This window comes from Eubalaena glacialis, chromosome 7, assembly GCF_028564815.1.
Source record: "Eubalaena glacialis isolate mEubGla1 chromosome 7, mEubGla1.1.hap2.+ XY, whole genome shotgun sequence".
NCBI lineage: Eukaryota > Metazoa > Chordata > Mammalia > Artiodactyla > Balaenidae > Eubalaena > Eubalaena glacialis.
In genome coordinates, this window is record NC_083722.1 from 90,210,931 (window position 1) to 90,225,983 (window position 15,053).

At 36.4% G+C, this 15,053-nt stretch overlaps 1 protein-coding gene across 1 annotated transcript in view; it reads right to left on the reverse strand.

The window, feature by feature from the left end:
- Positions 1 to 15,053, reverse strand: part of SUCLG2 (succinate-CoA ligase GDP-forming subunit beta) — a 258,167-nt gene that overhangs the window by 100,101 nt on the left and 143,013 nt on the right. The window contains exons 7-9 of the mRNA XM_061195513.1: positions 14,855 to 14,951; positions 5,425 to 5,586; positions 3,155 to 3,297 (exon numbers count right to left, since the gene is read on the reverse strand). Coding sequence (XP_061051496.1) covers positions 3,155 to 3,297; positions 5,425 to 5,586; positions 14,855 to 14,951 — 402 coding nt within the window. The remainder of the gene's footprint in view (positions 1 to 3,154; positions 3,298 to 5,424; positions 5,587 to 14,854; positions 14,952 to 15,053) is intronic.

Here is a 15,053-nt window from a genome sequence, read left to right on the forward strand (position 1 = left end):
GTGTTAAAGACAGGACTGCAACCCAGGCTGCGTGGCACCAGAGCCCCACCAAGAATCCCTTCCTTCTTAAATGAGTATTTGGTGCTTATACAGCACATTTCTTGCTAGACATTTAAAGGGCTTTGAAAATTTGACTCTACGTTGGATCTAAACCAGGAAGCACAGTCAAATCAAGTGAAGGGACTTCACTAATGCCAATCATATGCTACTGCTTTTCAAAATCAGGCCTCCCGAGGGCAACAAATTTGCTTAACTTCGGACAATACAGTCGAGGTTACTGTTGAGATTCATATCAACCATCTTTTTCTTTAATTCATTTATACAAGATGTTTTACATACTCCAGATGTTGTTGCACTCATTTTCTACACCTTTGGAATTCTAAATTTAAAATTAGAAGCAAAAGCCAAAGCACCAATCAGGAAAACAAAAACGTAAGGCTAACATTCTTGATAGTGTTTCTCCTTTAAATGTGTTCAAATTCTTTACAGATTACCACAAAATCCTACTTCTACTTTTTATTTTATATCAATTTTACTCCCTGTGATTTTAAGAACACTAATGTTTAGAATCCTGGAAGTTAAAATGATGAGGGTGAGATCATATCTATTCTACCACCAGCAGAACAAACTCTATTACCTTTCTCTCATCTCAAGCCCAGCTGGAAAAGAAGAGAATTATAAAATATTTAATGATACACTTCATGGGAATCCAGTTTAGAAAGCTATCTAGTAAACACTCTTGTTTTAGACAGTTTGGCAGAGGAACTTCACTTCATATATATTACAAACAAATAAGGAACAGATCAGTTATAAAGGTACGTGTCCCAATGAAAATCAGCATTTGGGCTAATAGTCAAGTGAAAGAAACGCAAGTCTCAGCTCCATGGCTGACATTAGGAGTGGAGACATATGCCAATCCATATGAATGTTGATGTCTATTACTTGATCAGTAGAATTAGCTTGTACATATAACAAACAAGTAGTTGTTAGTATCAGTTGATTTAAGTTTAACAACAACAGGCCTTTTGTAATTTTGAGTTTCAGTGTATTCAACTGACTAATCCTTATATCTAACAAGAAAATCAATACCTTTGAAATAATTAGCTTTGGGCTCTGGGGAATCTCTACTTCTGGGCAAATGGATGGGGTTCTACTTGAAATAATTACTGCCAGAACTATAACCAGTTTCCTTGCAAGATGGAATCAATTCATCTATTTTTTAGCCTCTGTTCTCTGAAATCTGTGAAACAATGCCAGGATTGAAAATACCCATTACATTTCTATGCTTTTTAACGGGCTTTGAAATTTCAAGATTTGGAAAATGTACTGTGAGATGAGCCAAGCATGCATTTTCCTGATATAGCATGAGAAAAATAAAATAACTCCCACATACCTTTATCTATACAAGATGACAGTCAAATCTCAAAAAAGTTTAAATACTCAAGCATTTGAAAGTATTCTATAGGGTGAAGTCAACATTTTTGAAGAGATTGTTTTTTTTCAAAAACAAAAACAAAAAAAGCTCTCCAAGTGATTTTTCATTCCCTTCCTGTACTTTTATGAAATTAAAATTCAGGATCAGCCCCTAAGATATTCCAAAGAAAATGCAATGATTGTCCTGTTAGATTTAATCCTTTGATGGTTCTCTTTAATTCTCAGCACTGAGTTTCACTAAATGTACAGTATTTCATTACAGTTGCCTGTCCTCTGGGTACTTTGCAGTTCAAGCAGTTTAAAGAGCTGTGTATTATGTCCATGGTATTTACAGATTTCAATTGGTTTGAAAATCTCTGGGATAAAAATTATTCTTCCCTTAGAAAGGAGTAGGAAGGAGGGATAAATGAATTAATAAATGATTACAGAGTCTCTGATAATATTCCTACTTAACCAATGAAAACGACGTGCTTCTGTAAACAGAAAAATCAACTGCAGACACTTCACGGCTGGGTGACTTTGGACTTCAGTGACTTTGCTATTCCTGAACAACCCTGGAGCAATGAAGATAAGTTGCTAATAATGTTTAACAATTTTATGTGTGTGTATGTGAATCAGAAGGAAAAGACAGCAAAAACATAAGGTTACCAACTAGTCATAATGAAAACAGACAAGCATACCACTAACCTAAGACAAAACTGCATGCACATGAGACCCAAAATGCCAGTCTATTTATGAGTGGGAAGCTTCCATATTAAGTTCAGACAACATTTCTTTAAAAAGAATCTGATATTGTTTTCATTCATGATTTTCTTAGTGATGGTTCAGATTTCCCATGCCTTCAGATATGTCAGGAACCAAGAGAACGTGCCACATATTAACAATATTAAGATAATGATTCTCAAATAAAGTTTACAATCATATGGTTGTGCTATATACAGTACCCCAAAGAATTGTGAAGAGAATTAAATGACATATATCAGATATTCAAAAAATATTAGTCTTTTCAATATAATAATATCCACCTAAATCTTGTTATCATAGACAACTGAATACCTACAATGGAAACAAACCATACTGGTATTTAAATTGATTAAATATTTACTGAATACCTACTATGCACCTAGCATGAGTATGATAGCTACATTCTAGTTAAGAAGATGCCCATGAAACAACATTATATGCTACTTAGAACATATGTTACGAACTGTAACGTATGTAATTGTCAGAGATGAAAATTGAAAAGCATATAGAAGGAGGTGAGGTCATTATTTTCCAGTAATATATAATATTATAAGCCTGTAACTTTCCTCTGTCTTAATCTTATAATATATTCAGCATCTTTATGAAAGGAATCTGAGACTCAGTCCTCTCTAAGTCACATAAGCATAGAACTAATCGCTTCACTGTGAAGGACCCAAAAAATATTTCGTGCCAACCAATGTTTCATTATTTGCACTACACTTTTTAAAAAAATTTCCTTCTACCTCCCAGAACTTTGTAAGCACATACCCTGAAATAAAATCCCAGGGGCACTTATAAGCCTTTCACCCAGATGATTTAAAACATCATGCATTCAATGGGATATAAGGCAGGATTTGCACCTGGGGCTGCAAAGTACATGGGTTGGCTTATTAACCCTTAGCAGCAGGAACAAGGTAGATCCTGATGGTGAGAAATCATTACACCATGCAATCTCCCCTACAAAGAGAGAGGTTACCTTAGGATCAGCTGTGAGTAATTTGAATGCTTGATATACTTGAGATTCCTTTACACCACCACCAAGATCCAAGAAGTTGGCTGGCTTCCCACCATTCAGGAAAATGATGTCACAGGTAGCCATGGCGAGTCCAGCACCATTCACTGTGAAATGCAAATGGCACACAAGACAGGATAAATTTAACAACATGAAAGGGTGCATAAATTTTGTCCCTCCCCCATATTGCTAAAAGAGAACCCTGACTTTACTAGGCCAATTTCCACCCTGCTTGGAATTCTATTCAACCAGATAAATTCATAGACTTTAAGAATAATCAGGAAATGTGCACACAAAGAATAAACAAAAAAGCCCTGGGAATGGGAAGAAGGATTTATTGAGAAGTTAAATCAATCTGGGAAACACAAAGAAGGGAAGAGCTTAAGTAAGCAATAAATTTGGACTATTAGTAGAGGAAGGAGTTCTAGGTTCTGGAAAGTACGGTGTTTAAGAGAAATGGGAAAGAGAGGAAAAAGGATATGAAAAGTTGCTAGAGCTTATGAATTATATTCTTTTTAATATTCTTTAAGAGATTTGAGTAAAGAATGTGATTCTTTCAATTTTTTGCTTGCTGAGAATATGCTCCTTTGAATGTGGCATCCCTCTGGGGTTGAACCACAGGGGTCCCAACTTCAATAGGACTCCACACTTTTTTACACTTAGCGCAACCATGCATGTTTATGTGTTCTCTGAGAAACTTAGAAAGCAAATGAACAAATTACAGCATCAAAACAATACTCCTAACCCCCGTTCCTGTTTCAAATTAACATAAGAAATGTTCACTAGCAACCTAATCATTAAAACTAGAACCAAAATGTTGCCAATATCCTAGTAGCTTTTCTTTAGAAACCAAGGAAAGAGTTTTAACATAAAAATTCTTATTTTCCAGAGCGAAGTTTTATTGATCAACTGCACTTCCTTAGCTTCTTAAGCTTAATTATAGGAAATTGCTTTCCTTAGGTTAGAAAGTGCCAAAAAAGTGCTGAACACAGCAGAAACTCTCCAGATAAAGTAACTTTCACTTTTTCTGACCCCTGAATTCCTCAGGTAAGCCTATGAACTGTGATTAATTTAATTAAGTCTGGGACAACTAAAATAAAAATCATTTATATATGATCTTAAAACAATGTGAAATGTGTTAATCATAGCTTATGAGACTGCTACCTTGGTCAAATCATGCACACTCCCACAGAGGCTACAAAGAATATGTATTTAATTTGCTCTAAACACACCATTATATCTTTCCCCTTTCTAAACGCCTACAAATATTGAGAGCATATTAACTTATCAAGATCAGAATGATGTGAGTGATCTGGTACATTAGAGTTTTTGCTCCAAAACAAAGCAAGAGCCTTTAGTATCACTTGTAATTGGATGTCATTTTCTATTGTATTGAACAGCAAACTACTGGATGAGGTCTGTTCAGTTCTGAATATAATGATACTGCTGGTTTAATGAGCTACAAATCTTTTTTATTTTAATTCCATTAAGATTAAGACCTCGGTTTCAAGTGCGATGAATTGCTTCCACCAGAAACGGAAAGTGTATAAATCTCAGTACCATACGCTGTGGACAATGCAGAAATTGTATTGCCTCTATAGACCCATTCTTATCTCTGCTAATAAGCCAATTTTACAAATTTAGATGGCTATGATAAAATCAATTGTCTTATTAATAAACTGACATAATGCAGTAAACATTTTATCATTTGGTTTTCACAGCACCTGAAACTTCAGTATAATGATTAAAGTATTCATTCTCTTCTACTTCCTCTAAGAAAGCAATTTATCTTAAACCCAAATTTCAGAATAATTCCTAGCGTATTAACATTGACTGGAGTAGCAGAAGTTCTGACCTTTACTAATCAAAGTTTAACTGAAATACCTTAATGTTGTGGTCCTCAACTGGGGTGACTGTGCTTACCAAAAGGTAATGTCTGGAGACATTTCTGGTTGTCACAACTGGTGACAATGTAGCACAGGAAAGCGCCCCACAGTCAAGAATTATCCAACCCAAAATGTTCATAGCGCGAGAAGTGAGAAACCCTGCTTTAAACTGGTGACCACCAGCCAAAATGAACTTTGGGAAGAAATTCTGGGTTGTTTCTTAAGAGTTTTTGGCTACAAAAATCTCATATGTTTACTTGCTATTGGGAAATAACATTTCAGAAACCAAAGGGCCCTAAATTCTGCAAAAATCCACAAATCATTCTTTTGATATAACTGCTTTCTTACCAAAGCAGGCAATGTTCCCGTCCAGCCCTATGTATTTTAGATCATATTTGGCAGCTTCATTTTCAATGGGTTCATTCTCTGATTTGTCGTCCATAGCAAATATGTCCTTTTGTCGGAATTCTGCGTTGTCATCAAAGTTTATCTTGGCATCAAAACAGACAACTAATAAAGAAAAAAGAAACATACCTAAATATCTCGTAAGGATCTATAAATTAAGTTCTTCAGGCTGACAAGTGCAGGAGAAAGAAAACCAAATATTGTCATTTTTTCTCATGCTTCAGGCAGGAGAAGCTGTTAACGGCTTTCTTGACCTTTAAACTTTAAGGCTACAAAGACAAATACGACATGGTCCCTGTTTTCAAGGGACTTACATCCTAATAAAAAGCATAATAATTTATATCTGTTGGTTTCTATAAAATAACAATGTAAGTTGCCATTACTCATTAAAAGCTACAGACTGGCATAGCTACATACAGATTTGATTTGCAATTTTTATTACAGTTCTTATTTTTAGTATTTAACCTTTCACTTCAATGCAAGGAGAGACTAGACAATAACACTTAATGCTGTCCCCCTATGTCCTTCTTTTGATGTTGCAAAGTGAAGTTTTTATTTAATCAGTATCCTCACTAATATGTCTAGAAGATATAGTGGAAAGAACACCAGGCCAGAATCAATAGATTTTTTAAATTATTTGATCCTTAACTAAATCTGTAACTTTGATAAAAATAACCTTCTTTCTGGACCTCAGTTTTCTTATCTGAAAAATGAAAACAACAATCCCTAGACTGCTGATACACTTACTCTGGGGTCTGCTAAAACTAGACCATCATCTTGATGTGAGCAGGACCATCTTATGACTCTTGTAATTCAAGATACAAAACATTAAGAGACCAAGACTAGTCAGTTACAATGGAATGCTGCCAGGCATTATTAGCACCACTGTCTCCACCCTCTGGTGCTGGCAGAAATCTCTAACTCTTTTTACTGGCTAGGAGCCCTGGACACAGTGAAACTCACTCAGCGACAGGGATGGACCACAGAGTTTTCCTTGATTTACAGATCTTCCACATGTACAATCAGGTAGCGACTGCAGTGGGGAGGGGTGGTGCGCTTGGTGTCGTGGATCTGATCTCTTTTATTACATCCCTTAGAGTAGAAAGTAATTGTCTATGATGACATTCCATCATAACCTTCTTTTACTCTGCTTGGGATATCGACAGGCAGGGATCTCTGACCATGAATTTAGATATTACCCGTTCTCCTCCAGCATTGCTGATAGGCACCTAACTCTTGACAGGGAAAGAACCATCTTCATATATTTCACTCTAAAGTAATGACAATGGTCTGTTAGTCCCACTTGCTTCCTATGAAAAGAAAATATTGTTATATTGTAGCATCCTGGAGTTAAAGACCCCAGGTAGAGGTTTTTTCCAAGGGTCTCTCTACCACAATAATTGAGCACTTTGGTACAAATCTGTGCAGAATTGTCATATTAACATCTAAGAATTCTCAGCATAAATAAAAGTTCAAACCACAAATTACTTAAAGTAGCACTGACTGACAAGGGAGAATCTTATATGGAATTTAATGTCTGCCTGAGTCCTTTGTGTTGCCACAAAATGTCCAACCCCTTTACCCACACACTGTGAATATACAGAGCAAATGAGTAATTACTTTCCAGAACAGTGAAATCTTAAAGATGGAATCCTACATTACCAAAGGAATTGGCCAATGTTCTCTGCTTGCTACAGTAGCATTTTCTCAGCAATTAATGACTGGTATAATAATCGATAGGAAAGCAACATCACTGTTGGCTTTCCATTGGGTTTACAAATATATATTAATTAATTTATTAGTAATTTTAGCTCCTCCATTACTCATTGGCAAGATTACTTGAAACCAACATGTTCAGAATGAATGGGGAAATGCTATCAAATTGACTTCCTAAGTGAAGAGTTTCAAATAAAAGAATTCTTGGTCAAGATTAATAAACCAGTAAATCAAAATAGGTCCAGGCTGATCTTTGCCCCTTACAAAGACTACAGTTACAAGCTACTTGAGAGAGAGCGTAATTAATGGATATGTATGCAAAGCGCAGAAGGCAGTCCCAGCTAAATGCCTGCAAAGTCAGATTTTCAAAAGACTCTTTTTCTTGTAATATGATATGTATGCCAAGTACAGAAATGAGTTCACTATTTGGGGACCACCTTGAGAGAACTTTAGAGTTAACCTAGGACCTAAAGATACTGACTGTGGGATGGTAGGGTTATCTATATGTAGGAAAAAAGGTGTATCTACTACGGTCCCTTGCCAACTGTTCTCCCTCTGTAGAGAAAATTAAACAACATAATTAGGTCAATGTATGTATGTCCAAGTGCTTTTAGAAATTAAAAACACTACATAAATAGGAAGTAAGTAAGGCAACTTTAAGGAGTAATGAAAAATATCCAAAACTGAATTGCCACCATTAATGCCTAAATCTTTTTCGGGGAGGGTGGCGCTGGAAGGAGGACAAAGCATTTTAAGGAGGTACGTGGATTCTGTTAGACACATATTTGTTAAACCTGCTCAATATTTTTAAAATGGTCCCAAACATACAAAGTGCTTTCCTGCCTTACAATCTCAGTTCATAATGTTACATTATCTGAAAGTTTTCCCTTGAACCTGACCATTTAACGCAGACTCCGGCATCAAAAACACCTGGGTATGAATTATAACTCTCACACTTCCTGACCAGGGAGCCATCGTCTCTCTTAAGCCCAGTGGCCTTGTCGATCAAATGGGGACCAAAGTATTTTCTACTGCACTGTACTGAAGCAAGGGGAGGATGCATGCAAAGCACTGAGCCTCACTGACAGCTGCCACTCACTGGTTATTTTTATTATTACCAATGCCATCCTCTACATGCACAGTGCTTTCTTAGGGCTTCAGAAATACGATAGGTCCTTAAGGCCCAGGCTACAGGATTCTCTTCTCTTCCTATCACTAAAAATGACCTGTACTTTGTCCCATTCCCTTATAATCCTAGACTTCTCTTTAGAGTACATCTAAACTAATGCCTACTGGAGTTTGCACATGTACAGGTTACCTATGGTTTTCAATAAAAATACGATCTTCTGAATACATCAGAATTTTCCCACAGGAAGGATTTTAATGGTTGGCATTTCAGGCTTTGGGACTGACAGAGAAGGAGATTTTGCCTAAAGGATGATGATGAAAGAGATGACTTTGGTGATCCTCGAATCACACCACACGGTTGCATAAGGCCAGGGAGGCTACAGATGTGTCTAAAACAGCCCCAAGTGAGACTCTAAGTCAGGCAGTGGCAGAGTACAGCCCTTAGGCCAGCTCACTGCCTGTTTCTGTAAATGCGGTTTTACTGGAATTCAGTCACAACCATTCATTTACACACCTCTATGGCTGCTGTCCCAAAACAACAGCAGAGATGAGTGGCTACAATAGAGACTAAATGGCCACCAAACCCCAAAATATTTACTAACTGGCTCTTTACAGAAAAAGGTTGCCAATCCCAGCTAAGCCACATTTCTCATCACATTTGTATCTTACTTTAACAACTGAAAAAATAGTCACAGGTATCATATTTGTATGAGTGAAGGAGAAACTTAGGAAAGTTCATCATACTAGTGTGAAAACAAAAAAGTATAACAAACAAAATAAACCAAAACTTTCAGCTTGCACAAAAGGAGTAGATCAATCCCTGAATACTGATTGACTCTTATATGCTAATTTCCCCCTGCAAGACCCCTCCAAGTACACTTTCAGAACTGGTGGGTTAAAAATGGATTGTCTAATTCAAGAAGAGTCAGGTACCACAATGTTCACTGCAGCACTATTTGCAATAGCTAGGACATGGAAGCAACCTAAGTGTCCATCGACAGATGAATGGACAAAGAAGATGTGGTACATATATACAATGGAATATTACTCAGCCATAAAAAGAAATGAAATTGAGTTATTTGTAGTGAGGTGGATGGACCTAGAGTCTGTCATACAGAGTGAAGTCAGTCAGAAAGAGAAAAACAAACACTGTATGCTAACACATATATATGGAATCTAAGAAAAAAAAAAAATGGTTTTGATGATCCTAGGGGCAGGACAGGAATAAAGACACAGACACAGAGAATGGACTTGAGGACACGGGGAAGGGGAAGGGGAAGCTGGGACAAAGTGAGAGAGTAGCACTGACATATATACACTACCACATGTGAAATGGATGGCATATATACACTACCACATGTGAAATGGAAGCAGCTGCATAGCACAGGGAGATCAGCTCGGTGCTTTGTGACCACCTAGAGGGCTGGATTGGGAGGGTGGGAGGGAGACGCAAGAGGGAGGGGATATGGGGATATATGTATATGTATAGTTGATTCACTTTGTTATACAGCAGAAACTAACACAACATTGTAAAGCAATTATACTCCAATAAAGATGTTTAAAAAAAATGGATTGGCTATGTCAACAATAGTGCAATAAAATAAACTTCCTTGCTCAGACCTTGGCTTTTTCATTTAATAAGACAATAAACTATGATAAAATGTATTTTTGGAGGTGCTGAGCTTGGTTCAGATATTAAACTTTTCAATGTCACATTAATGAAACCTCAATTCTATAGAAAATTCAGCTCGAACAAAGGCCATTCTGTGTACAAAGTGAGTGAAAAAAACACACCTATTAATATTTATAAAACAATTTTCACCATCAAAAGCATATTGTTATATGCTTGATAGATTATACAAATGAATTTTCCTTCTGAACAAATATCAAAGAAAGCTGCAGTACTTATATTCATAGGGTGTTTTTGTTGTTTTGTTTAATGGTGTGAGATCCTGTGAGCTGCTAATTCAACAACCTCGATGAAGAACTGAAGAACGTGACTGGCAGTTAGTGGCCTCTGACCCTAGAGTTTTAACAGAAGAATGTGCCACAGAATTAAACAAAAGAAAAATACATTTCAGAGGGGAGACTCACACATAAAAGAAACATAAAAACAGCAGGAAATAAGACTTGTCATAATTATTTTGGAAAATAATCTGTCTTCAAGCAATGTACTGAATTCGATTTGTGATAAATAACCATAACGTGCTACTGAAATGCGCTTTGCCAAGATGGCTTTAAAACGCTGATACTTCCAAATTAGTCCACTTTCCGTTAAATGTTAATATTCAAAGAGTTGTATACTCTTGAGAACTTTTCTTTAGTTGCTGTGAAAAGAGAAAAATAGACACTAGGCGGGAGGGAGCTTTGGAGGAACGTAGAGAACTGAGAATGTTCTTGAAAATAGTCTTGTGTATAAAGAGAGAAACACAGAGAAACACCCACCAACAACATGGGCACTTGCTAACACAGAGCAACAGGGTGGTTATTTAGGGAAATTAATCTGAAGAAAGAAAGGAATTTGATGTGCCACTTAACTTTGGATCACCCAGCCTTAATTCTCTTGGAATCTTGGCCAGATAGTCACTGTTTTAAATTGGGTTTAATTCCTTCAGCTCAGTGAATGGATTTGGGCTCCAACTGATGAAGATGCCTTACAGCAGTAATTCTTAATCTCAGGACTACTGACATATTGAGTGAGATCATTTTCTTATGAGAGGGACAGCACTGTGCATCGTATGATGTTTAGTGGCATCCCTGGCATCTACCCACTAGAAGCAAGTAGCATCCTGCACCCCAAGTTTTGACAAGCAAAAAAGGATGTTAACTAGATTCATTGTGGTGATCATTGCACTAAATAGATAGACATAGATATAAATCAAATCACTGTGTTGTATACTTGAAACTAATATAATGTTGTATGTCAATTATATTTTAGTAAAAAAATGTGTCGAGACATTGCTAAACAGCCCCTGGGGAACAAAATGCCCACCCTCCCCAATGAGAAACATTGTTTTAAAGATACCAAAGAAACGAGTCTGTGTGCAGGCAGATCTGGCTGAGAGTGGGATGAAAAGAAATAAGATATAAAATCTCACAGTGGCTTACAAAATAAGTAAATGAAGATACGTAAATAATTAAAAATGAAAAAAACCTTGCTTTTTACTTGGCTACAGGTTTAATGAATTAAATCTGGCACTGCAATTGGACAAGCAAGGAAAATAGTTCATTTCTTTCTATTTAATTGTTTGCTTTCATTTCAATAAAAGTTGTCATTCTCATAGACATGTTTTAACTCAATGTCCCTTTTTCCTTTGCGAAACTGCCTTTTTCTCACCATGTGATTCCAGCTCAGTGAATGGTCTAGGTGTGCACATGTGACCCAAGCAGGGCCAATCAGCATCATCTGAAAGGATTGTTATTGTTGCTGGAGGAGAATGATGAAAACTGAGAGCCACCTTGGCTGACAGCTCCAGAGGCGCTGGCTGACAAAGACGCTGAGTTAGAGGCAAGCAGCACTGGGCAACCAGAGAATCCCTGATTACCTTCATACCTTAAGCCAGTCCACTCCTTAAACGTCTCTGTAACACAAGTAAAATAAGTAACCACCTCCCCAGGGGGCTTTTTAACAAAAACTAGGCTGATATAGGTTTGTGTCACTAACAACCATTATAATCCTAACTAGTAGTCACTAAACTACATTACAGTCAGTAGTGCCAACTTATATTGTTTGAATCAGACTATTAATCACATTGGAAAAAATCGTTCTTGGGGTGTACCAAAAATTCCCCACTGGTGACCTAGCAGCGTAGATGTTATCAAGGCCAATGCTATTCTTTCTCCTGTGTGTCATCTATTATGCATATATATGACCATTCACCTGGAATTTTTAAAAATGTTCCTCATCAAGCAATAGAAGACTGAAGAAATTCTTTTACAAAGAAATTGTACAATGAATAAGTTTAAAACTTTTTAAAGTAAAAAGTTTGGTGTAATGCCAAGTTTCTTAAACTTCTAAATTAAAAGAGTAATTGTTAAGTCAAGGTTTTAATGGGAAAGGTTATATGTTTTGCTCTTACTGACCTAAAAGGAAAAATTTAAGTATTCTGATTATAAATATTGTCAATATTGCTAAGATAGAAATGACTACTTTCATAGCTCCTAAATAAAAGGTGGCTTTAGGGCACTGTGACAATGACGAAGATCAATTTGTACATTTGGTCATTCATCAACGTTTCCTAATTGGGTTTAATTTGACTACTGCTCATTAGGAGTTATAAACCAACACACTTATTTAATTGTGATTATAATTCAATAGCTGAACTTTTATGGTACAATGAACAAATTAATAGCTAAAGATAATTTTGCTCTGAAAAATATCACATAAGACTTACGTTTTAATGAACTATATACATGGAATGTATTTTAGGATGATTCCTTCGAAAAAGCTCAATAATTTTCCTTTCTCTTAATAATTAAAAAGGAAACTTCAGATTTTACGAGGTTTTACAAACACTCTCTAGGAAAAGGTTCTTGTAGCCCTGTTCCCTGCTGCCAGACCACAATGTGTGACCGACAACTTCCCAAAGGGTTAAATAAAAATGCCATTTTTATCCCACTTGATGGCTGAATTTCCATTTTTTTTGTTAATATGAAATAACCAGGTTGCTTGTGCATATTAGCTTGAAAAGCAATATATGACCTTTAAGAACTTAAACTGAACTTCCTCTCTTGGATTTAATTATCAGCCACTCAATGCAGCATGAATTTTAACTGATATTCCCAAACTGGAGACTACTTCTAGATCACTCTGATGAAAGCAAATTAACAGTTTAAGATGGAAAAAATAGAAAATAAGGCAGGTCACCATAAGTTAGTCTGGCATATCAGAATCAACATGCAGACCAGACTCCAAAAGACAAGGGTTTGAATCCCAGCTCCAGTAACTAGCTGCCCATGGGGGAGTCAAATTCATTCTTCAATCTTCTATAAAATGGAGATAACAACTCCTAACTCTTCAGGGTTATGATAAACAATAAAAAAAGAAGACACATAAAAGTTTATCACAGTGCCTGATGTATGAGTTCCAGAAACAATTTTCTTCTCCTCTCTATATCAAATACTGATTATTTTACAGCCAAATGCAATTTTTCAAATATTTAAGAATAAAGGTAGTTCGCTTATAAATGACCAACCACAGAATGTTATCTAGTGGTCACTTGTGTAAACCATGAAACCTATTAATTTCAATGGTTTCCTAAACATGAGCTCTTTGCCTGTCCTAATCTGAAATCTTTAAAAACAAAAAACAAAACAAAACAAAAAAATAGATAAAAATATAAAATCTATACCCTTCCTGGACTACTTCTATACTACTTGAGAAGAATACATTTTATGAATGTCAGGGGCTAGCCTATTTTGTGTCTAACACTGGATGCTTACACCAATCACCTCATTTAGACAACTGCCCTACAAGATAGGTATCATTTTTACCCACTCTTTTGGATTTACGAACAAAAACAAACAAACAAAAAACAACTGAGGCTTAGCCCACATATGTGGCTGGAACACAGCAATCCCAGGCCTCTCTGGGTTCCAAGGACATGGTATTTTAAATTTTCTGAGTCTGACTATACAATCTCTGAAATATACTAAAGAGAAAAAACAGTACCATCCATGCTGGTCTACAACTTATTTGTATTTGCACATAATGGGTATTTATTAGTCCAATGGCAAATCCTTATTTACTGTCTGCTCACAACATGCTAAGCAGCAAACAAGACACTGGTGTTGAAAGACACTAAAAAAGACAAGGTTCATGAAATTTACATTATCACTATCCTATCCCCTTGATATTCCACCCCCCACCATAAACACATGCACATTTTCAAGCTTTTGCTATCAAATTAATAAGACCTTACTGAATACTTGCTGTATGCAAGACACGGTGCAAGGGTGGTAGGTGCTGAGATGTAAGACAGTTATTGATACACTACAGGTACCCAATGGGAAGAAAAAACCTTCTCCACAAAAATGTCTCCTTCTGCTGCTAACCAAGTAACGGGAAAGAGTTTGATGATGGGGCACTAGAGGCTTCACCATGATGATATAACTTCAGCAGGAGACACAAGGTGAAATTACATGCAGATTTAGGTAAACTAAAAAGCTTCAAACAGTTCCAGTTCCATAAAAGCAGGTGCATTCATTACACCCAAGTGCTGTGGCTCCTGATCCAGCCTAAATCTTTACCACTGTAGCAGCAGGGAGGGGCATGAAAACTAGGGGGTGATGGTGGATGGATGTTTCTAAATAAAACAAGAAATAACTTTCCTGGAGGCTTGGCATTTGGCTACAAACAAACTCAAGGGCTGAAATGTTCAACTGCATCATGGGAGCATTTGAAACTATGGCAGAAATTAAATTACTGAAGGAAATTATTGCAAGGCTGCTGCTACAGTCTTTTTGTACAATTTATAGTTTGCATAAATAATTACATTAATTTGTTTTCTCTCTCTCTTTTTTTTTTTACCTTGTCCTTCTGGAGTTTCACCAAAGGGATTCACTTCCACCTGAGTAGCATCGATTTTCAAGAAGAGATTATACAGCTTCTTAATTTGATCTGCAGCCTAAATGTGATCAAGTGAAATGAAATTACACGAAAGCAGTAAAAAAAAAAAACAAAACACATTTATTTTGCTGGATTAATGAAACCTTAAAAATAGCAAGTT